Below are 23,659 nucleotides of genomic sequence, written 5' to 3' on the forward strand. Positions count from 1 at the left end.
GATTCGGACGAAAGTTCGTTTTAATACTCTATATAAAATATTCAGCATCTTTGGACGGCATGGGCGATCACATCACGTATTGCCTTACATAACCCGCTCTTCGTGCGACGCGGTCGCGGAAAGGAGGTCTCTTCCGGCGCCGGCCGCCGCTGGCAGAAACTTGACAGTCTGCTGGAATGTCGGAAGGGAGTCGAGCGCGGAGTGATGATCCTGCTCTCTTCAACTTGTTGCTGGAAAAGAAAAAAATGGAAGAATCTTTTGCAGCTTCACATGCGAAACCATGAGTGCAATTAAATGTTGCATAAACCAATTTCCGCCGATTAGTCCAATGAGTTGAGGGGGAATCTCGTAAGTTGGGGTGACTTTACTCCGTATTGGGGGGATTCGATGGACTAACACGGTTCTCGCTTAGAGTTGTTGACCAATTCGGCATCGTATCACCATCCTATAGCTGTCCTAGTAAGCTTAGTTGATAGAACAACTGTGCCCGACAGGTGGTGGTCCTGGGTTCGATCCTCGGCCAAGGATGAATATTTCTTAAACTGTGATGTTTCTCAGAAAGCTCTACATCTTTCCTTTGTAGCCGCATGGCTAGGCTTGGATGGATAGTAATGAGTGTTTATACTCTCTTATTATTCCCACCGATTACCCAAACGCAATCCTGTATTAGAGCGAAAGCTGTTAATGAGACGCAGAACACAACTCAATCCACCCTTTTGAAGTGTATGGCGGTGTAGTATAGCCTCTAAGGTCCGCGCCCGAAAATCGGTGCCGACGAATGCAGTTTACTTTCTAAACCAGCCGCTGATGGCGACACCAGTAATTCGTTTCTTTTTTTTTTCTAGATATTAGAAGCTCCGTTTTCTTTTGTTAGTGGTCTCTTTGTGATCAGAACACGGTACCTTATCGATATGGCTCAACATCTATTCGTACTCACCGTCCCTTTAGGGCCACGTTTCTCGTTTATGCAGCGTCATTCTCGTTGGCGTCGTAACACACCACGTGCAACGCGCTACGCGGATTCGTCAGAATGGAGTGATGTCACGCGTGACGTCATGACAATGCCGGCCATACTGATTGGCCGAACACATTAGAAACACTCGCACACTCCGACCGGTATCGGCAATTACCCCCCCCCCCCCCCCCCCCCCCCCGCCTTACCCACAGCTGTCGCTGAATTTCATGTCCCCACCCGAGTGACCAATCTCCAGTCAATTTTTACAGCTATTAAAGGACAACTGAAGAGGTTTTACAATTTGACGAGCTTAAAGGTGTGTAATGTGTGCAACTTGCAGGTAAAGTCGTGCTAGCATTAAAAATGGTAATGTATTAATTGACGCATAAAACCACGGCGGCGTTCAGGTTTTTCCGCAGCGCACAGCACCGGGTTCGGGTTGGGGAGGCATGATGACGTCATTTCTTCCCGAAAGGAAAAAGAACGCTGACCAAAGGTTGGTCCTAAAGAAACGTCAAACTTTTTAACAAACTTTGGACGGCGTTCCTTCTTTCGACAAGAACCTACTGTCCGACCAGACAACATGTCGTAAAACCTTTGATTTAATGACGTCATCTAAGGTGCCGGAGCACTGACAGCTCAGAAACGCTTTCTTTGAAGTCAAAAAAACAAATCCATCGAAAGCAGCGCCTGCGGAGCGTTGTCCACCCGACGACGCACGGGTAGTTGTGAGAGGAGGAAATGAAATTTAAAATCTCCCCGTACACGACGTCATCTCCAAGCTTCTCCGCACTCCTCTAGTGTTCTGAGGAGAAGCCTGAAATTTGATCGCCAATTATGTCACCACTGCCAATGCTAGCGTAGAAAAAAAAAACTTGAAATGTTTCGCGTACAGCCTGCGTATATTTAAATCCTTGAACAGCGTAGAAATCACATGACGTGGTGCAGCTGCCCTGTAAGTGAAATCTGAGAATGCGAGTAGTATACTTACAAGACACTCGTCGTCACTAATTGGCGCTCGCGGCGACTGCCGCTGCAGTCGGAGCCGCCGCTGCAGCAGTCGCTGAGTCACCGCTTGCCGCTGCAGCCGCGGCTGGCTGCTGCGGCTGCACGATGACCACGGTGGTGGTGGTGGGACTCTTGGGCGGTTCCTCGAAGGCCGGCACGCCGGCCTCCACGCGATTGCGTCGCAACTGGAGGATCTCGCTGAGCTGGTCCTTGCCGCCAGGCTTGTACTGCGCGCACGGGAGAGGCCGATGATTCGGTATTTACACTCTATTTACTCCCGCTCTATTTACTTCCACGGAGTTGACAATTTTGTCACGGTTTGAAAGCTGAGTAAGGGCTAAGCTGAGCCAGTGCTGAAATGCCAATTAAGCGTCTGCATGTGCTACAAGCCCTATTTGTGTTCCGGCTATACCGGTACTATTCGAGTGAGACCACTCACCCCGCACAGGTTCTTCTGCACGGTCAGGTGGCTGATGAGCCGGGCAGCTTCTGTGGCAGCCAGAACCTCCTCCAAGCGCTCCTTGGTGAGCGCGAACATGTGTTCTCCCGTGAGGTCCTTGCAGAGACTCTTCACCCTGAGGTAAGAGAAAGACAAGGATGAGACTGTATGCGTAGTCAACTTGGAAAGAAAGTACGCTGCATGTAAGTTCCATACTTCTCGTCCCCTTTAGGATCAAATGCCCCTCGTGGCTCAGACTCTCCATACTCTGAGCCAAAAAGGGCTAACAATGCCACAGGAGGTTGTCCTTTAAGTGAGACTGCGTTGTCAACACTATTAGATCCTCAGAGATCACCGTTTACTCCCTCAGAGACTAATTACAGCGGGAGTCTCCTAGTGGACTAACCGTTTGTCGCAAGGAGTAAACGGTGCTGTTATTCCCATGTTACACGTTTTTTGGTTTACAGTGCAGCAAAAGGACTCGGGAGCTTTCAGTCGTTGCGTCGTGTCTGTCGGGGACGCTTCCCAACGCAGCGGAAACAATGCACACGAAGGTGAAAATCGGAAGATAAGATACTACAACCGCTCGTGGTATCTGGCCCTCCAATCTTCGCCTTTGTGCACGCTCTTCCTGCAGTATGAATTATCAGTAAGTCTTCACAGCCATCTAATTTCCTCATACAGTTATCGTTAGAACAACAACTATTCCGTACTATATTGGAAAGTTGAGAAAGCTCTCGCACAAGACCGTATTTACACTGCTTCGCTCCTCAAGTTTCTTGGGAGTTTGAAAACAGAGATATCGCACCTGTCACTAAAATCTTTCGCAGTGAGCCAGGCCTGGACTTCTTCGGCCGTGGACTCGGGCGTGATATAGGTGGAGCGCGAGGCAACAGCCGTGGCCTTGCCCCACTTTTTCCCTGACTTCGGTCCCAGGGACACCCGCAGCTTGAGTTCTTCATCGAATGTGTCCTCGCGTTGTGATGCCGGCCTGCTGGAGTTACTGGTGCCCTCGCGACGACCCTTCGCTTCGACAGCCGCGGGCGGGGCCGCTTGTGGCAGAGGCGCCACTGGAATGTCGTGTCGACTAGTCGGGCGTCGTGTCGATTCCGAATCGTCGTATCGCCTCGCTCGTGCCTCCAAGTCTCCCGAAACGTAGTAGTCGGCGCTTGCCGCCAGCTGCTGTGGTGGTGGCGGGGGTGTCGGGGTTGAAGAACTGAACTGACTCGAACTGCGCGCCGAACGTGGCTCGGGATCGCCAGCGTAAGAATCGGATCGGATCGGAACGTGCGCGGCGTCCATGTGGCCTGGGTGGTGCCGTGCCGAATGGTACTCGTCACCGCGGCCTCCGAGGTCGCGGTCACTCAACGGCGGTGGAGGCGTGCAGTAACCGGGTCTAGCTGGCCCAGGAGACGCCGCGTCGAGTTGACTAGAACGCCTCGTCGAGTAACTATTGTCGGGTCGTATCCGGTTTCCGGAGTCCAACGGATCATCGTCGTACGGGCTCGGCGGTGGCGGCAACGGTTCGTCGTCAAATTCGCCAGAACGGCGAAGTGGTTCTTGCCTTCCTCCTCGAGGCTGGGATCCTTGCCTGTAGTATTCGCGTCGAATCGACTCGGGAGTCACGTCGTATTCGTCGGAGTGTCTTGGCGTGGCACTGTGTCGGCTCCTTGGTTCCGAGTCGTATCCACTGCTCGAATGTCGTACGTAGTCGGATTGACCCGACTTAGGTCGGTAGTCGTCGTACGCGCTGTCGTCTTCGACAACACTTGCAGCGCGGTCGGAGCGCATCGGAGGTTCTGCGATACATGTAAGTGCAACGTATCGTGAAGGGTACAGGAGAGCTTGGCTTTCGTTTAATTGAGTTGCACAAGCATGCAAGATCTGTTCGAAGTCTCCTTTCAACCAGGACACAGCAGTTGATTTAAGACAGATCCAACAGCTTCCATGAGCGAAGTAGTGGTCAAGCGCCCTCTGTCGGCGCAACTGAGTTACGTGCGCTCTCGATGAGCAAGCATTAATCAACTTGGTCTTTAATGGGTCTGATTTTCATCGATGGCTTCTAAGAATTTAATTATGCACCGAATGACGCATGAATCCAACAAATTAAAAAAATTCTGCTCCGCTCTTTTTTGACAACTCCCATTCAACAGAAAGAGCACTTGTTTTTGACAACCGGTAATTTAGAAAAATTTAATCAGTGCCGGTCGAAGAATTAGTCCATTCAGCGGCAGTGAGACGCGCATCGCAAAGCGGAGACCAAGAGAACTCACCAGGTGGCGGTAGCGGCGGAGCAGGTGGGATGTCTACAAAAGAGTGAGCCGTACAGGGAAAAATAAATTTTACCGCTCGCATCTGTAGTACATGCTGAATCGCTGAATGCTACTGTCGAAACACAGGTTCGCATAACTGCGCGTATCCTGCGTACACTGTCCTATGTAGGATTTTGTGTTAGTTTATCCCTGTTGCAGCGAAAGCTGTTATACGGAGGATTCAGTGGTGTAGACTGTCAACATCTGGTCACGTGTTTTCACGTGACCAGCGCCGCCTGTGTGATTGGCGCCAAGTAAGTGGCCATGCGCCCGTTGCGGTAAGTCAGGTTGGCAGAAGGCCTGTAAGTTTTAGAGGCCCGTGTACTGTGCGATGTCAGTGCACGTTAAAGAACCCCAGGTGGTCGAAATTTCTGGAGCCCTCCACTACGGCGTCTCTCATAGCCTGAGTCGCTTTGGGACGTTAAACCCCCTAAACCAAACCAGACCAAACCTGTAAGTTTTAGAGTTTTAGCGTAGGACATAGCCATTAGCAAAAGACAGGCAGTAGCCCGCCAATAGCTTTCTCCGAATTTAGCGCATTAGGTAGCAGGACGCAAACACTTGGAGACTTTGTATTACCTTTGTTTTTGCACTTTGCATTAGACAAAAGTTCATGTTAATGCATCACCACATCATCCTTTCCTCGATAAATAAACTCGTTTTTCACTGATGTTGCAATTATTATTGAACAATTTATTTTGCTCCACAGAAGCTGCGTCTCTGTGTGTTAACTCTCTTCCTTGTCTCCGTTCACCGCAGGGTCAGTTTGAGGGGTAATGACAGATTACTTTAACTCGTTTTCAACCATCCTTTTCATAGAGTATGTAAGTATGTATGTAATGCAGACTGCATTAGTTTTTTTTACCCCTCTAGGGTCGTCTCAACTTAGTGAAGAGTCACTTTATACAATGGAGAGAACATAGCTTGCGAGATTACTTTATTTGATCGTGTCCTAACACGCAGTAAATATTTTTGACACTCGACGATACGTCGTTCAGCCTACTAATATGCGCTCACTGGCGCAGGCGACTTTAATTCCCAGCCCCGCTAGGTGGCGTACTAGTCTGCATTCCACGCCCATTGATTGCTGAAACAAATTCGTTTGTAATAGCCTTCAAGCCAAAACAAAACATCAGTATAGGTTAAAATTGCGGGAACAATGAAATCGGTGCCCATTTAGTAAGATTGCATAGACGTTGCTTCAAGGCGTAGATATGAGCCTCATACGGTTTCTGCATTCCTCAAATCATATATATCTCGCTAGGACTGCCAAATGGCGCCTTTTATAATAGTGGCATGCTGATTGGTGTCGATCGGCAGGCCCTTTAGGCTTGATAAGAATCGAAATGGCACTTACTCCTTTCCACGAACCCGTAAGGATCGCTTTCGCGATAGGTTTCTGGAAGAGAGAAATAGGTCACGCTCAACGGTCGTACTTTGCTTCGTTCGGCCGCTATAGACCTTTCCATCGGATACACGCAGATGTCAGAACGCCAGCTCAGACTGTTTGCAACAGTCTCGACTGGTGTAAACACGTTGAGAGAGGGCGTGCTACCACTTCTTCCGAATTTTTGCTTCAAGAGGACACACGTACAGTTCAGATAGCAATATGGCGACGCCCGGAGAATGATTTTTGGAAAGCTGTATACATGAGCTAGAGCCCAACCTTAAATGTTGTTTTTCAACTTATAAGTCCCAAATTTCCACATCCGCCGCCAGAACGCAAACGGCGTTCATTAAGTCCCATCAATCATTGCTGTCGTGGCGTGTACACAGATCATCTTACAATACACGCCTTCCCGTTGCGGGTGCTTTCTCTCCGTATAAAGACTTTTTTACAATAGAAATGTGTAACATCGGTGCTCAACCAATTTATTGTTTTTGAATTTCCCTCCACAATTTGGCTTGTTAAAGAAGTATGAACACCTATCTTTTGCGTGCGTGTTTTCTTCTTTGTAATGAGGTGTAAGGCATTATTATACACGGGTTATCACACGGTATCCTCGTACGACCACTAAATAATTTACAAATTTATTTCTCGTGCTGTTTCGGTTTCGGTTTCAACAGTCCAGCGATAGCTTTGACTTCAAAGAAACGTTATAGGTCACGTGAGGCATGAAAAACTGCAATATGATCAGTGCTTCTACATACGTTGTCATTCTGGCTCTTGAGGAAGGCTGGCGTTAGCACTGCAGTGAATTAAAACAATGAAGCAGCGATTATGTCGTAGCTTTCCCATGCATCACATGACCCATGACCTCTCTTTGACGTCACAGCCAGCGTTCAGCTGCTGAAACCGGAACAGCATGACAGAAAAATTAGGTTACAAATTATTTAGCGGTCGCAGGCGAATACTACATGGTGATTCATGCATAGTAGTGTCCTCCGTATCATTATAGAAAACATGCCAGCAATATTAGGTGTCTGTGTTCCTTTAAGGTCTGCTTCATAGATACCCTCAATATACCCTAATGCCTCTTAATGCCTTAACTCTACCGTCCACATCTCTCCCTCTGCATTCCCCAATTTCCCCCAACCCAATGCTCATCTAGTGTTAGCGACTGTTGCGTAGGATATCCTCAAGATTAGCGCTGTATCACGATTAAGGTGTTAGCCTTTTTTCCATCACATAACAAATAGCATCTTCGGAAGAATATAATCAGTGAAGTCACCAGCTGAATGCGGTGGTTTCTGAAAAAGGAATGGTGCTACCGCAAGCAGATGTGGACACTGGACAAGAACGACCATACGGAACACTTCTATAGGAAGTGTATTAGCGCGAGTCTCGCCAAGGTGCTTGCAACAGGGGTATCTTATCTGCATGAATCTGCTCTGTGACGCATGTCTAATCTTCTCTTCTCTCGCTTCTCTTCTCTCACATTCCTCCAACCTCCACAGTGTTGTGATAACGGCCATGTTTTTGCCAGTCGACATCCCCGTTCACTTCTCATTTTCATGTCGTAACCAAAAATTTCGACTGGACACCAGTGACGAAAGAATGTGATCTGGTTCTGTTTAGAGAGATACTGTCATCTGCGAAAATGCGATCCTCGTGGGCCTGGAAATGTGGGCCAGAAAGCACACAGCTGTAATCGGTCAGATGAAAAGCCTTGCGCCTAAATGTCATCCGCTTGTACGCTATAGGGACAAACCTTCGCACACATGTAGATTACACATATATGTTGCGTCATCTGTTGCAAACTGCTTTCTTTTCACGCTTTACGTCATGACATGAAACAAGTTGGAGCTTTAAAGCATGAGATTAGAAAAATGAGATGGTTGTGGTAGCAGTTTAAAGCCACAGGCGTTTACTGCTTCCAGAGAACAGCTGCTATGTGGCCCTTGAATACAAGGGTTTTCCAGGGTGTTAACTCCCTCCCACCAGTGACCCTCAACTCTTCGCAAGGTTCAGGTAACACATGGCACTGAATGACTGGCCTTTCTGAAGGTAATTCACTATATAGGAGGGAAACGAAAGGAAGAGAGGTTAACCAGGCTATGCTCGGTTGGTTATTGCACATAAGCTTGCGAAGGGGACGAAGGGAGTGAAATAGAAAAAACTATACGCATGGCCATGTCGTGGTAGCAACCTTCATCAGCTACGAACGTTATCAAAGTGCTCCTCAAATATTTTATTGCGCCAGGAATTAGCCGCAAAGGTACTACACCCACCTCCACTCTCCAGATTCCTGTACGCCACCAGAAGCCCATAAGTGTGGTTCATGCACACGAATCAATAGTGCGGTTTTGAACAACGTCTCTCTAAGTTCTATTTGTCTAGTTTGGATTCAAACATAAGCATGAGTGACAAGCCAATTGCACTCGACCAGTGCGGAGGATTTCGGCTACCAAACACGACCCCATCACGTTAGCAAACGGTTTTAGTTACACGTAAGTAAAGGCTTTGCATAGAGCTTTGTGTAGGGACAGTTTAATGAAAGACGGCAGGCAAACGCGCCGACAGCACATGAGCGTAGAGCTTTACAGGTTCACGCGGATTGGCCTCCCGGCGGCACCTTTGGAAAATTCACGCGGCCAGGCCTCTTACGGGCGTACTTTGCTCATTACAAACGCGTACATATGCACCGCAAATTTCAAATAAAATAAAAATTTATATATCAATTAACGGGCAGAAAAAGTTTATTCAGAGCTCCTGGCATTGACTTTTTGCCTTTTAACGACCCTGTCAACATCCTCCAGCAGTTCCAGCCATTGCGAAGCTAGGCTTCAGGCGGACAATGCGAACAGTGGGCAACTTCCCTGGATCAGCTGATGCTGTAAAGATTTCATTGTTCTACCATGGCTTCTTAGCATTTAGGCGTAAGGCTTTTTCACTCTAACCTCATACTGACTAGTTCTGAGTGTTCTAACTTTACGCAACTTCCCCTTTAACGATATCAAGACCCAATGAGCACCATGCTTCTCCACATGCAGTTTACAAGCGTTGTTCCTGAAGTCGCATACAGTTATGTACGCATCATTGCAAGCTTAAAAATCTGCACAGAACATATGGCACTTTGCAAAGAATTTTACGCATAGTCACCGACATTCCAACGTTAAGTGTTGACAGTAATACACATTCTTGAATTCTCAAGAAAACACAAGTTGAAAAGAAAGTGGACCCACATTCATGCAGCCAGTTTAGTTCACCAGCAGCCGTTGAGACTATTATCACAGCCATGCACGTGTAAGCAGACGGCCAAAGGATATAGCAAGCATGCAGGGAAAGTAAAAAAATAGCAAGCACACAAACATCAGTCACAAAACATACATGAAGGAAAGTCTGCAAGTGTTAGTGATATTAACATGCACAGCAGCACAATAACTGCGGCTGATGACACACGGAGTGCTATCAAATAAGTAGGATGCAAGTTTCTGTTCAGAATCATGCTGCTTTGGCGAACATGTCTTATAATACAACCCGTGTAAAAATAGCAACAGAAAATTTTCTGTTGTCAGAACAGATGTTTTGTAGTAATAATAGGAATTTTCTATACCGTATTTTCTGGTGTATAAGACGCACCCGCCATATATGCAAGCTGTCATTGAAAAAGTTCGTATATAAGACGCAACAGTGTATAAGACGCACCCCAGTTTACCCAGTTAGGCTAGTGAGGCTTAATAAACCCGCTTGCGCGACCATCGCGATATGCACCGTACCTGTGAGAAATTCTTAAGCAACGCTAAGTGATTGAAGAAGGCAACATTCACGCCATACCCGCCCACGTTTTAGCAAAAAAGAAAGAAAAAACGAATAAGCTCCCCATGAGTACATCTTGTCTTGGCTTGTCTTGACAATGGCGAGAAGCGCGATTGTCGCCATCTTTTGGCATTTGTCATTACTTTTGCTTGGGGCCTCCGAAACGGCCGCACGTTTGTGCTCCCGAAGACGTCATCCCTGCCGTTTCATGATGAAGTTCACCTAAAAAAAGTTGCGCACGGCGGTTCCGGTATTGAAGCATTAACCGTGTTACAACCGCGTTACTGGTAGTGATAATTTTTCGGTGAAAAAAGCTTGAGCATGAACCCGAGTAATCTCTGAACTCGGAAAAAAAACGAAAAATTCGCATATAAGACGCACCCTTGTATAGGACGCATCAGCAAGATTTTTGAAAAAAAGCCGCGTCTTATATACCGGAAAATACGGTAGTTGTGCGCAGTACTCTGTAGTAACGACAGAACCAATTTTGTTGGAAAACAGGCAACTTCTCAATACTATAGAAAAATCTGCCGTTACAACAGGATGAGAAAACTTTTTGCCATAACTTGGACCGATTCTGTCGTACGTTTTGACTGGGACTGAAGTTATCTGATAACTTAACATGTGGCCTCAGCTTAAACTAGACAGTCAAGCAGCAGCAAACATTGCCCAAGCTTCCTGAAGCTTGTCTTTTTGCCTCTCTTGAACAACTTGCACATGCTAAAAATATCAGTAAAACAACAAAATGTCACATAACGTGCAGGCGACATAGCATGTTAGACGTTAGTGAGGCCAAGATGCAAACATTCAGCAAGAAAATTCAAAGAGAACACAAGAAACAATGTGGTTGTTGTTCACACCTTACCGTCAAATCGAAACATATCCGCTACAGATGCTTCAAAGTCATTCCATTTTGGCTTACCAGGATGTTGGTGACATTTCACATTGCTTGCAGAGGACACACACGCTTGCACATCAAAAAGCAAGGCACAAGCAGCAACACTTAGAGCACTGTTCAGTAAAAAGTGCCGTAGCACTGATAATGCTGAGTGATATTTTAACTTTGAAGGGTCTTTATACTTTAGGTTGGAACTCATCACCTGCATTCAGGGGCGAAATTCTTCTGGCTAACTCTCGATGCTCGCTCCTAGAAATGGCACTGGTTTCAATTTGAGGCACATGTATAGTAGGCTCCATTTGTAGTTAACTGCACTGAGCTATTCTCCGATAATCAAAATGATTCGGAGAATGTTGTTCAACTTTCCTTCTGAAAGCATTCTTTGCTCAAAAATACTCAAACAGCATTCTGTTTAAAAGTTCATCACATCCATGCTTATAAGCAGGTTTACCAAGAGTGGTTATACAATCTCCATCCACGAACTGATTTTTCATGCACTTCTGCTGAACCAAACTACTGGAAAGCTGAACAGATTTACAATGTCGAGTCAAGTCATTTTAAAGGGATATTGAGGACTAGTCCATTCAGATTCTGTAATACTTATTTTTTTGGGTGTGTTGATGTTTTTCCGGCAGCGAAAGAGTTATTGCCGAAAAAAATTGTCTTTAAAATTTCCCTGCCATTCGTTCCAAACTAGTGATGTTTACACAGAAAAGGACTCCATGATCGCTGTTTTGAAATGAATAGCAGTGTAGCCAAGCCTCCAAGATCAGTACAAAAAAAGCTGTTGGCATACCGAACTTTCCTTACAAAATTGCCTAGTGATGGTGATATTATATGCACTACATCTTATGGCCTTCTCTAGCTAAGAAAAGCCACATTTTAAATGAAAGTATCATCTTTTTCATTACAATGCGATAGTCTACCAATACAGGCCAACCTCAAATTGCCTTCAGTATCCCTTTACAGGAAGTTTACTATATATATTGCTAAGACTAACTGAGCTTAGAGTGCTAACTGAGCTTAGGGTGCCAACGAGCAATCATCATTAATTGCACATTTTCTGCCACTACTCCAAAAAAAAAAGAATGCTCTGAAGGTTGCACGACTTTAGAACGACGCATCAGTGCTAATGATGGCTCCTGAACAAGCAGCCTCCCATATGCGGCACATACGGGTGGCACATGGGAACAGAGACAAGGCAACCGCGGTTTTGTTAATGGTAAGGTGGGGAAGACTTTATTGATGCACGTCACTCAGCTTTTTAGCTTGTACAGGACTCAATAAAAAGTGCAACGCCCAGAAAGAAACGGGACAGGGGTCCACATATAGAAATATAGAACGCCAAGTGTCGTCAAAACACACAACAGCTGGAATGTGACACCTGGGCGAGTCCCATGCCAAATCGATACTCAGCTAATTCATTTTGATCTCTGCACACAAACAGACAAAAAGAAATTAAGAGGTAGGTAGTATGTAAATGTTACAAAAAAAAAACTTCGTAGGACACACAACACAACAAATGTGGGGCAGACTGGCATTCTGGGATACGCGTCTGGTTCTGTAACCTCTGTATATAGTAAGTATATATCTATCTCTTCTCGCTAACATGTCTCTGTTAACATTAACATTAAAGTGCTGTTAACACTTGGATAAGCGTGCCAAACACGAGCTGTTCGTTAAATGTCTTTTCGACAACAACCGCAACGTGAACTCTCTTCAGTTTCATCTGCAAAGATCACAAAGCCTTGAATTCAGCCCAAAAGGCTGACGCATTCCTCCAAAACCGAGCTCTAAGGCACTTTTGTCACACAGGTTGCTTGACACTCAGTGCTGACAGGTGTGCCAACGTGTGCAAACGCACTTCCTCACAATCGGACAAGGTGCATCTCCAAGTGTTCGGGGGTGAAGCAAGACAACGTGGCTTCAGCACATGGGAGTGAACAACGTTGCAGGGAAGGAATGGACCAGTAGTACAGTGCTATCTCAAACACGGACTGGTTTAAGCTACGAACACCTCTTCAAGAATTTCTCCGTGACAATAGTCAAAGTAGACTGGAGAAACACAACCGTGGCTTAGACAGAGCAAAGACTGCCACCTCAATAACGACGTGCCGACCAACAATTCTCAAAAAATGGCTACGCACTGGCACAAATTAGCACATGATTCGAACGTCACCAACTGCTGGCGAGAGGTGCCCAGCAGCTTCCACAAAATGCTGCCTTGGTAGTCGCCACAGACGACCAACCCTCCAATCGCCAACACCCAACAAAAGGCAAAGAACAGATGTTAAAAAGTAGTCTCCTATGTACACAAATGGATAACTGGAAGAACTTGACTCTTGGTTCGTCGTCAAATGGGACGGAGAGGGGAAAAACAACTATAGACACGACGATCTAGAACTGACAGTCCACCCAATCTTGGTAAAAAAAACATCACATGTCTAACAACGGCAACAGCACGAAAGGACGTTGTAAGGGCCTATTGCGAAATGCATGGCGAAGTCCTTTCATTGAAGGTCAGGGCATAAAATGAGGATGGGTTGCCATGAAGGGTAAAATGCCAGTTAAGAACCGCTGCCTCAAAAATGGAATGTTGAACAAACACCGTTTGTATGAGTAGTGCACTGAACAAACACCATTTTTATGAATAGTGCACACAACAGCCGGTGGCACTTTCGCACTACGTATCGAAAGTGCAAGTCAGTGATGAACGACTTCTTCAACACATGCCCAAGCAAAAATATCAATACCTTCTAGCCATACGAAACAAGGCCAGCGGTCACAGCATCGAAAGCAAGAAAATGCGAAGTTTTTCATATGGGAAAAGCTAAGAAAGTGACCGCAAATTTTTTAAAACCACTTACAATGTGTAACGTATTCAAGGGGGAAAGCAAGCAAAAAAGCACCATGTATAAAAGAAACAATCTCACAATGACAAAATTGCCAGCAGGATGAAACAAGGTGCAACACAAGCAAGCACAAAAAGTTTAGGAACACAGGAGAAGGGCTGTTTACACAACAAGTACTTTTGATGCCATCGTCAAAAACCAGCAGACGTACCAGAAGACACATGTCACAGACAAAATGTCACATAAGCAATCAACAAGCAACATGTCAATCACAAACTCCAAAACAAGCCAGTACACTCCCTCCAATAGCACACACAAGCTCAACTAGACACGACTTTGTCTAACCTCAGGTATTGCATCTACAGCTTGCTTACAATGCTTGACACACTTAGCAGCTGCCAAGGCTTTTTAAAAGTGCAAATGTCAACGAAACCTGTCATTTCAGATGGCTCAGTTGCAAACCATTTGTGATGTCCATACAGTCGACATTTCATAACTCTGCACATGGCCCAAGCTTGGCAGTGCGGGAAAAACCAAGCAACTGCCCCAAGCTATCGAAGAATGTAAACTACAAGGTGTTTTGATCATCAGTGGCTTTCAATAAATGCAGTCTGTAAAAGCCTGCCCTACTAATGGCAGGGCACATTCTCAAAAGTTTGATGCAGCCGCACGAATTGTGGCAAAAGGGCACAGCATGCATGTCAGTCCAGTGCTGCAACAACTACAGTTCACTTTGATTCAATACGTAATGCCTGCCAAGTGCATGGACAATGTTGCGCTATCAGAATGCAAGAGTGCATGAGAAAATTGAGCGCTAAACTGATGTACTATGAGCTACGTGTCACTGCCTCGCTGCCGTTGCCACCATCATAAAATTTCCAGAATCATTTGAATGTGCAGCACAGAGAAGACTTTGTTAGTGATCACAAAACTGCCATGTGAACCTGCCTGGCATGTACTTTTACAAGCAATGGCAGTGTACTGTATCAGATTGCATCTACAGATGCAGATATTGCTCCATGTTTTGAATGTCCCCACCATTAAAAATCAATGCAACAAGTGAAGATCAGCTTAGGAAGATGGCATATAGCAGCAGAACCGGACCATTTAACACACTTTTTCATTACTCCTCCATTCACAGTAAGAATTTCTTCACACAGACCCTTTTGGAATAAAACAGCAGCAAATTATGCTTTGTTTCCATTATCAGAACTGCCAGTCACTACACGCATTTTATTCCCTTGGTAATAGTCTCGTAGTTATACGACAACTAAAGATAATACCTGCCACTAACAAGTCACACCTATAAAATCACTCTCCTCTGCCCTCATTAACACGTCACAAATTCTAAAGTGATGCCACTGGTGTCATGGGCAGTATTTACGCAGTATTCACATCACAGTTGTGGACCAATTCTGTTGACAAGTACTCGTGAGTTGGTGTTTGTATTGGTGCCTGCTTCCACCACTGAACAACTGCACTTCTTAGTTGTTGTGCAAGCACTAAATAGGGGAGCACAGACGCGACAATGCCAAAGACTCCAAGCTATGTCAACAACGCACCAGAGCATAAGCATAACGCCAGGGTACACTAGTGGGAAGGTCAACATGGGCTCAAGTATTCTACAACCTTCAAGGTCACAAGGTTGCGACGACATACTCGCATGGCAGTCACAGTCATAGGATGTACCAGAACACTGGGTTGTCTCTCACAGCCAACCAAAATCCAGTGGACGCACAAACACGGACTGGGATGGAAGTGAAAACGTCCCATGCCTTCGAAATTTGATCAACGCCATGAGGCTAGAGCCATCGACCTCTCTCTTGGTTTTTGTACGTCAGGCAAGTACATTGACATGTCTGCATGACAGGCAGGCGGAACCATTTTTGTAAGGATGCGTGTGAGGCATAGTGCCAGACTTGAGGAAGGTAGGAAGGTGGCAACAGTCACAACATCGCCAAACCAGCACGTGACAGCACATGTGAGCACATTGCAAACGTGCATGCCACTGAACAATGCATCAGAAATTTGGCATCACATACGTCAAGTCCATTATGATTTGTGACTTGCCGGCACTCTCATTATGAGCATATCTATAAAAACATAGGGCATCAGTATTCGCATTACATTTTTTGTTCATTTCAAAAATAATCACAGCTGAACATAGAGCGAACACTTCATTTCAAGCCCGCATATGCCCTTCCTCTCCCCTCCCTTTTTTTTCTTAAATGCGTTGGAATGATAGGAGAAAAAATAGCATCTGCATGTGATCAAGATTGCTTGGTCCCTCCTAACACAAAGAAAACTGTTTTTACAGTCTTGATGACAACAGACGTCGGAAGTTCGTAAACATGGCCCCAGCTTATTCATCACTTTATGGTGAAAGCAACTAGTATTTGATCATAAGCCCATCAATGCAAACAGGACTACACGTGCTTATTTAGCAGCCCTATGCTCAACTGAATCTGTCAAGAGCAATGAATTTGTTACTGAAGTGAGACTTCAACAGCAGAAGACACACAACCAATGCTGCTCTCTCGTCTCTCAGTGAAGAAAGTGCGGTGATCAACACCACTGGAAGGGGGTTTGTGCATAATTCATTCATGTCACTAGAATACAGCAGCACTGGTGCACCTCCACAGTGCATGCAGAAAATGTTTAGTTCTTTTCAATTCAACTGCACATAGTGAGGGCCGAGGACAGTGTGATCAAAGAGGTGAATTAACTTTTTCTTACAAGAGTAAGACGACAAGTTTGGTCAGAACAGAGGTGCATGAACTGCCCCAAGAGGAAAAAGTGCTGTCTGCTCACAAACGTGCGTGAGAATGCCGAGGCAGCATGTGAAAGAATGCTGTAGCAGTAGCTGGCACTGCATTTTGGCTCAAAACAAGCAGGAGAGCAAAGCTTACAGGAATGACCACTTGTGTCGCCTCAAGCAGTTCTCCAAAGGTGCTCTGCATCTAGCTGTCAGCGAAGGACCACACTGCCGCAAAGCAGGTGGAAATCAAAGGTGGCCACAATCAAATTTCACACCAAGACTGTTGAAGAAACAACCGCTACTCAGTGTCGACCGCCTTCTTTACAAAGCAGTTGGGAGGCAGCGGAAGTAGACCGTCGCTGCTGCCATCTGGTGGGGGGACATGACAGCAGAAGCAGGGTGACGTCAAGCAGACGACACAACACGCACGAAGGAGGACGATCAAAGCCGACTTTCACGCTGGGCAGAAGTGGGGCACCAGCGAGGGTACAAACAAGCAAGAAACTCAGCGGGGGTGCTCGCTCAGTTTTCCTCAGGGTAGGCAGCAAGCGAGAGAGGTGTGCACGGAGTCCTCTCGTCCAATTCACCGTCGTCGTCGCCGCCGCGTGCGGGACGAAGGTGGCGGCAACAGCGGAAGCAGGGTGACACACACACACACACAGCGGGTGGGACGCGCCTCTTAAAAGTAGCGGAATTCACCTTTCTTCCCCTGCCGCTCGCGGCGGACCCAGTCGGCCGGAGCCGGAGGCTGGCGGGGTCCGCCTCCACGTGGACTTCCCATGCCCAGCCCTGAGGAGCTCATCGAGTCGCCTCCGAGTTCGTGAGGTGGCGAGGAGTCACCCTGAGAGACCAACGGAGAGGCCAATGTTGCTCAGACATCATCAGCTCTTTGCCTCTCATGACACAATGGGCAACGCACACATGCACATTGCATTTTGCTAAAGGAGTACAAATTATTTGTTGTACTTTACAGCGACAAATGTTGAGGACAAGTTTCCTGGTACTGTGGTGTTGAACACAAAGAAGAGCGGACCCGGAGGGGCGCAGGTCTTCTTCTGGCGGTAATAACGTTCCTTCACCTCACCTCCCAAAGAAGAGGAAGGAGGAAAAGGAAGAAGAGGGATAGCGAAACAGGTACACCATGCACACTGAGCGGTACTAACACAGTGAGGTTACGAGTGACAGAATGGTGACATCATACGCATTCTACTAGAGAAAAGACCAGCAATAATGAACGAACTATACTTTACATGAAACCTATGAACAGCTGTCACCGAATTTTTCATTACACAGCGCTAACTGTCCTGCGAGTTTTGTGCCTTTCGCGTAATGCATAAGACATAGTTTTTAATATCACATGGAAATCACCTGCTCCTGGCAAATAATTTTTAATCTAGCTTATTATCAAATGTAGTTTCAACATTAGCTTCAGCAGCCAAAAGGAGTCTTTATAGACCCCAAGACACCACAAAAGGCATGCTAGAAATTGTGATATATAACAGCAGTTGCTTCACTTGCTTTTACCCCGTCTCCTAAGACAGGTTGGCATAATTAAATGACGAAACAATTATATTCCCATTTTGGTAAACCTCAAGGATCTCAATCTCGCCTGAGCTGTCATAGCTACTGTTCAATGGCTGAAACCAAAATCAAAATTACGCTTGAGATGAAGTTCAATTATAAATCCTTTGCCGGGCAAAGGTGAACTCCACATGGTGATTCATGTTTATTAATGCATTGGGAATCATTTGACCGAGAGAACAAACAAAAAAAATTAATATCTCCACCCATTTTAAGTGGCACGACAGCCAATTATCGTACAGACACTGTTCATTGAATTCCCAACAAGTCAGATTACAATGCCCCAAAGTTTCAGACAATTCCGCGCAGTAGATATTTTTAGAACAAATTTTTTTTTCTTCTGCAAACAGCCTGCTGATCTGGCAACCTCTGGTCGCTGAGGTCACAAGGGCATACCCAAGCCACGTTGTCTGCTGCGCGCTGTTCACTGCACTGAAATGCTTGCATGCATGCCATAGATGATTGTCGCCAGAAAAGTGATTTTTTTAGCTTAGCAAAATAAAGTGTATTTGCTGTGTTTTCTTTTTTGAAGGTATTCAGCATAGTACACAAGCTTAGCGATCCTTGGGAAAGTGGACTTGTTCGTGGCACCCGTCTTCTAATTGCTGAAGAAACAGAAATCGATGGGCGCGTACTTCATTATTTACACTTAGAAGCATGTTGCTCATACGTTATGGATGTGGTCTCTCTTTAGCAGCCAAGTGCACCCGCATGTAAAAAGCGGCACGTACCATGCCTGCTTTCACCAAGGCAGTTGGCCAAGCCCTAACTGGCATTTGTGCAAGCAGACAGGAGACTAACACTGGTGCCAAGACCTTTCCCGTGCATCTTAAGGCATGACTTAAAGGGGCTCCGGAACACAATCTGAGTTGGCTGTTTTGCCTGTTGATCGCATACAGTGAGTTACAATGGTGCTATTAGCGTCGATAATACCACGTGTATTCCGTTTTTTAATATTTTAATGTCGTCCCAAAAACAAATTCATAGCTCTGATGGTGTCCCCACACAGTGGCGGGTTTTAGCAGCGGATATGACATCACCTGGCGCAAGCCTGATGATCGGACAAACAGTAAATATACCGTATTTACTCGCATAATAGGCGCACCCCTAGTTTGGTCGCGAAAAATCAATTTTTTTATTTCCGCGCATAATAGGCACACCCCGAACTTTGCACTGTGATCAATACTGTATTTACACGATTTCAAGCCGCCGCCTCGCCGCCCCCCGCCCCCCAATCTTTATTTTAACAGTTTTTGCTGAACTGACTAGTCCTCACTAGCGCTGCTGCCGTCGCAGCTGCTGCGGACCCACAGCACATACAACGACATCGCGTAGAACAGCCGCACACAGTTTTCAGGGATGCTCACTTTAAACGTCTGTTCAGAAAGCTTCATCTCCAGCCGGAAACGTTCCCAACTTAGACCCGCGAAAACCTCGGCGCTTGGAGTCGTGTACGAAAATTTAGGGACGCCGCAGTCGCAACTGCCGCACTTCTCGGCCACGTTGAACTTCCAACCTGCCGCTCGCTTGCCGTATTCGAGAGCAAACTCCCAGCCGTGTAGCTATTAAGGTGCTTGCCCGTCGAGCTAAAACAGCAACGGCAAAGCCACAAACCACGAACTAACGCGCAACCACAGATCCCGGCACTTGATAGCAACAAAAAAAGCTGGAGCTGGTGATGCTGATGGCGATATGGATTGCGAAAGCTCGCGGCGGAGGAAAACGTTGATGATGACCTTGGCCTCGCGCGCCCTCCGTGGGCGGCGTCTGGAAGCTCCTGTGCGCGTGTGTGGCCTCTGCGATCAAGCGCCCATTGCGCGCAGCCGGCGCCGATCGCGGAGGCCTCGGCGCGTGCATTTCGAAGGCGATTCCCGCGTGGGTTGTGGAAAGTTTCGGTGCGGCCCTTAAACGGATCTTTTTTTTAAATATTTTCTTCGGGAAAACGGGGTGCGGCCCGTACACGAGTGCGTTTATGCGGTATGTTCAATTTTGCGCATCGAAAAATTTCCGGAAATTTTACCCCGCGTAATAGGCGCACCCCGAACTTTGAGCCGGGTTTTCTGGAAAAAAAGTGTGCCTATTATGCGAGTAAATACGGTACTGCAAATTGTGTGAATAAATAGAGACACATTTTGTCACCTGTCAGTGTTTTATATTAGATCAACAAAAACAACTTGTTCGTCTTAGATAAAAGCCCTGCAAAGCAAGTAAAATAAAAATACACCACCAGGGGCTCTGGCATGGAAACGACGCTGCCAGTCTCAGCAAGAACGAGTTACAGAGAGCAGGCAACCATGGAGTGTAAACTTCCGCGACGTGTTCTGGCAGGCTGTTTTGACTGGTTGCGCAGGTGCCGTCATTGGGAGAGCGAAATAGGAGTGGGAAGCCCCGCCAAAATCGAGTTGAGGGCAGCGTTTTGTTTGCTTGTATTTTGAAATTTCTTCATTTAACTCCCGTTCCTGTGCATCGATTCCTGTAATTCTTTTTGAGTCAGCATCTGTGTGAAATAAAGAACCCACCAGAAGTATAGCCGGTATCCCCCAAGCGGTGTTTCGCAGCCCCTTTAAGGCATGACTACATGGGTTCAGCTGAACCCAGTGACAAGACACTTGGAAGATAACAGCTTGACTTGACCCTCACCTCCAAGCCCATGTCTGCGAACGCTCCACCCGGCGGGTAGGGAGAGCGGTTGTAGTTCTCGCGGCTCGAAGAGCGCTCGTAGCCGCCGACGCTGCCGGTGTCGTCGGGGTGGTACGCGGTCACAATGGTGTGTGGCACATGGCCCACCTGGCCACGAATGTTGCGCGTCTTCCACCACTTGCGGCTATCGTCCAGGATCTGCAGAGCAAAAGAAATAACACCGTCAGGCAGTCATCAGGTGGTCGGGAGTTCAGTGATAGTAAGTTTAATAATAACTTGACTTTATTACCACATGGCATAACCAGCCATGGTGTATGCAATGATGACTGCTTTGGTTTATTTGTTTATTGGAGTTTAACATACCAAAGCGACTCAGGCTATGAGGAAAGCCCTAGTGAAGGGCTCCGGAAATTTCGACCACCTGGGGTTCTTTAACGTGCACTGACATCGGACAGTAAACGGGCCTCTAGAATTTCGGCTCCGTCAAAATTCAGCCGCCGCAGCCAGGATCGAACAAGCGTCTTTCGGGACAGCAGCTGAGCGCCGTAACCACTGAACCAACGCAGCAGTAAAGGCAGATACGGTCTGGCTTCAAAGTTCTGCATTCCAGAAGAGCATGTTTGCATGAGTAGTAAAATTTTGGAAAACCAATACATGGGACCGAACTATCAAAGTGGCCCCTTCAAGTTCATATTAAAGGAGTCTACAATCAACACAACAACAGGTTTCTTACAAGGCAGGCTTTTCTTTGGAGGAGAAATTCTAGAGGCCCGTGTACTGTGCGATGTCAGTGCACATTAAAGAACCCCAGATGGTCGAAATTTCCGGAGCCCTCCACTACGGCGTCTCTCATAGTCTTAGTCGCTTTGGGACGTTAAACCTCATAAACCAACCAACCTTTTCTCAAAGCTACCCAACAACAATTTGAAGAAAAGCTCCGCTGCTGGAGGCAGTTTGTGCAGTAAGCAATGGTGAATTCAATCTAGATGCCAGTGCCACATATGTCCAGTATTTTTAGCCGATGGTGTTTGTAAGTACAGGTTAGAAACATTTTCTGCGAATATCAGCCACAGTTACAAAAACACAGCTCCCTCTTTCTGGAATTCGTACGCTTTAAAGCAAAATGAGGCGCCAGAACAGCCGGCTGCTCACCTCAAGGAATTCACCACGCACGACGGTGAGCTCCTTGTCATTGTTGGCGGTGCGCGGGTACACAACCTGCACGATCTTGGCCCCCTGGTCACGGAGGGCGTCGGCCCATGCGCGCCACTGCCGCTGTGGGTCGCCGGCTTCCATCGAGTCGACGCTCAGCTCGGAGCGCTGGTCCCGTGGGTCATGCAGGTCCGACTCCGACGGTGTCTGAGTGCCAGGCCTGCAACAAAAATATGATATTCCATCTTTCTGGCACAACAGCAACTAAGACCAGAGAGCACCAGCCATGGGATTAAGTGGTCTGTCTACTCATGCCTCCGACAGTGCATGATGTCGGGGGATATTAAAGGTATATTAAATTAAAGTGCACAGTAGAACTTGTTATAAATGCGTCTCCCAATTCACACAACACTCAGTAAAAGCAAGAAAAGAAGTGGTTGCTTTGAAATCTGTATTGTAATCACAAACTGCTGTGTAATGTAACTAGTAAGGAGGTGTTATGTGCACATTATTATACTATAACAGTGTAATGTGTGCAACCAAACCCAAGTTTTGCGCAACTCTAAAATTCTGCTAGGAAAAGCATGAATGCAGCATAGCACGTTGTTTAGTCCTCTCCATGGAGGCATTTCTAGCTGCAACCTCCTTTGCGCAGTAAGCTGTGAATGGTGACATTATGTCGAACTGTTTATATTATTTTCCTTCCACGCAATCTGTTTTACGCTACCTTTCTTTCTTGGCTTTAATAGCGTGCAATATACTTTTCTAATTCCCTCCTGCAACACTGCCTACAGACGCAGCAGGAATGTAAAATAAAAAAATTAATACATAAATCTGTTGAAGACAGCCACAGAAGAAAAATGCGTGTAAAACACTAAAAAAAAATCAATTTCTTAAAACACTGTAACAGACTGAACAGACACGTGAAGAAAAACTAATGCTGCTACTATACTCACAAGAGAAAATTGGATACATTATTTTCTCCAATGCTCGAGGTACACCTATAAATTTATTGGCCGAGAAAAATTGTTTGTACTGAACTGACCAAATGTCATCACCGTTGACCAAATGTCATTACCTGCATGAAAACCCCACCATGTTAAGTGTACATTAACCCCATGCTCAATGTTTAAACATTCTGCATGTGTTTATTGCAGAGCCAGTATGTTGCATGCAAAAATAGATTAGCATCTCCATTTTTGCTGCAACAGAATCATTACTATAATTCCTCCAGATTGAGGCAGAAGGAGGACTCGCCTTTCCATGTGATCTGCCCGCGGTGAGAAGCCCCGGTCGTAGGGCGACGTGCCCACACGCTCGTTCAGGTAGTCACTGCCACCGTAGCGGCTGTCCACGTCGTGCTGCGAGGACACGACGTTTCCGCGGTGGGCGTGGTAGTCGGGAACATCGCGCAATTCCACCTGGGGGCAACATCGTGTAAAGGGCAGTTAAAAGAGGCGCGTCAGGTCGCTCACGACTGGAGCTTTACTGAGCACACTGACTCCCTTCTCCACATGTCTAGCACTGAATGCACATTAGAGTGGACGTGTGAATCAGAGCAATAATACAACATTCTGTGGCAATCTAGCCTCTATTCTGTTTCTCCAATCACTGATTCATTCTTCGCCCTGGAGGCTTTCGTAGTCATTGCACAGGGAATGACAAAAATGTAATCCTCAACACAATCTTGCTAGTTATCAGCCTGTGCCAAGTGATTTTACGTTAATACCACCAGGGCCAAAACTGGACATCTGAAGAAGGCAGTGGAGTCCAGACTAAAACAAGCGAGGCATAGAACCAGCAAAACGAAAGCATGTTTGTTCAGCTTAACAGGATAAAAGATCACACCTGCATACAAACGTCA

General features: G+C 46.4%; 1 protein-coding gene across 2 annotated transcripts in view; it reads right to left on the reverse strand.

Moving 5' to 3' along the window:
* Positions 1-23,659, reverse strand: part of LOC149365773 (uncharacterized) — a 60,762-nt gene continuing 37,103 nt past the window's right edge. Inside the window, exons 13-22 of one of the 2 annotated variants that reach the window (XM_089545980.1) lie at positions 23,053-23,216; positions 21,796-22,015; positions 20,644-20,841; positions 17,122-17,263; positions 6,072-6,113; positions 4,676-4,708; positions 3,211-4,201; positions 2,403-2,538; positions 1,945-2,190; positions 1-222 (exon numbers count right to left, since the gene is read on the reverse strand). In XM_089545980.1, coding sequence (XP_089402106.1) covers positions 1,963-2,190; positions 2,403-2,538; positions 3,211-4,201; positions 4,676-4,708; positions 6,072-6,113; positions 17,122-17,263; positions 20,644-20,841; positions 21,796-22,015; positions 23,053-23,216 — 2,154 coding nt within the window. In that variant the 3' untranslated portion in view covers positions 1-222; positions 1,945-1,962. The remainder of the gene's footprint in view (positions 223-1,944; positions 2,191-2,402; positions 2,539-3,210; positions 4,202-4,675; positions 4,709-6,071; positions 6,114-17,121; positions 17,264-20,643; positions 20,842-21,795; positions 22,016-23,052; positions 23,217-23,659) is intronic. The other variant, XM_089545988.1, reaches the window with a different exon arrangement.

This window comes from Amblyomma mixtum, chromosome 1 (assembly GCF_055824585.1).
Source record: "Amblyomma mixtum isolate Tamu chromosome 1, ASM5582458v1, whole genome shotgun sequence".
Lineage (NCBI taxonomy): Eukaryota > Metazoa > Arthropoda > Arachnida > Ixodida > Ixodidae > Amblyomma > Amblyomma mixtum.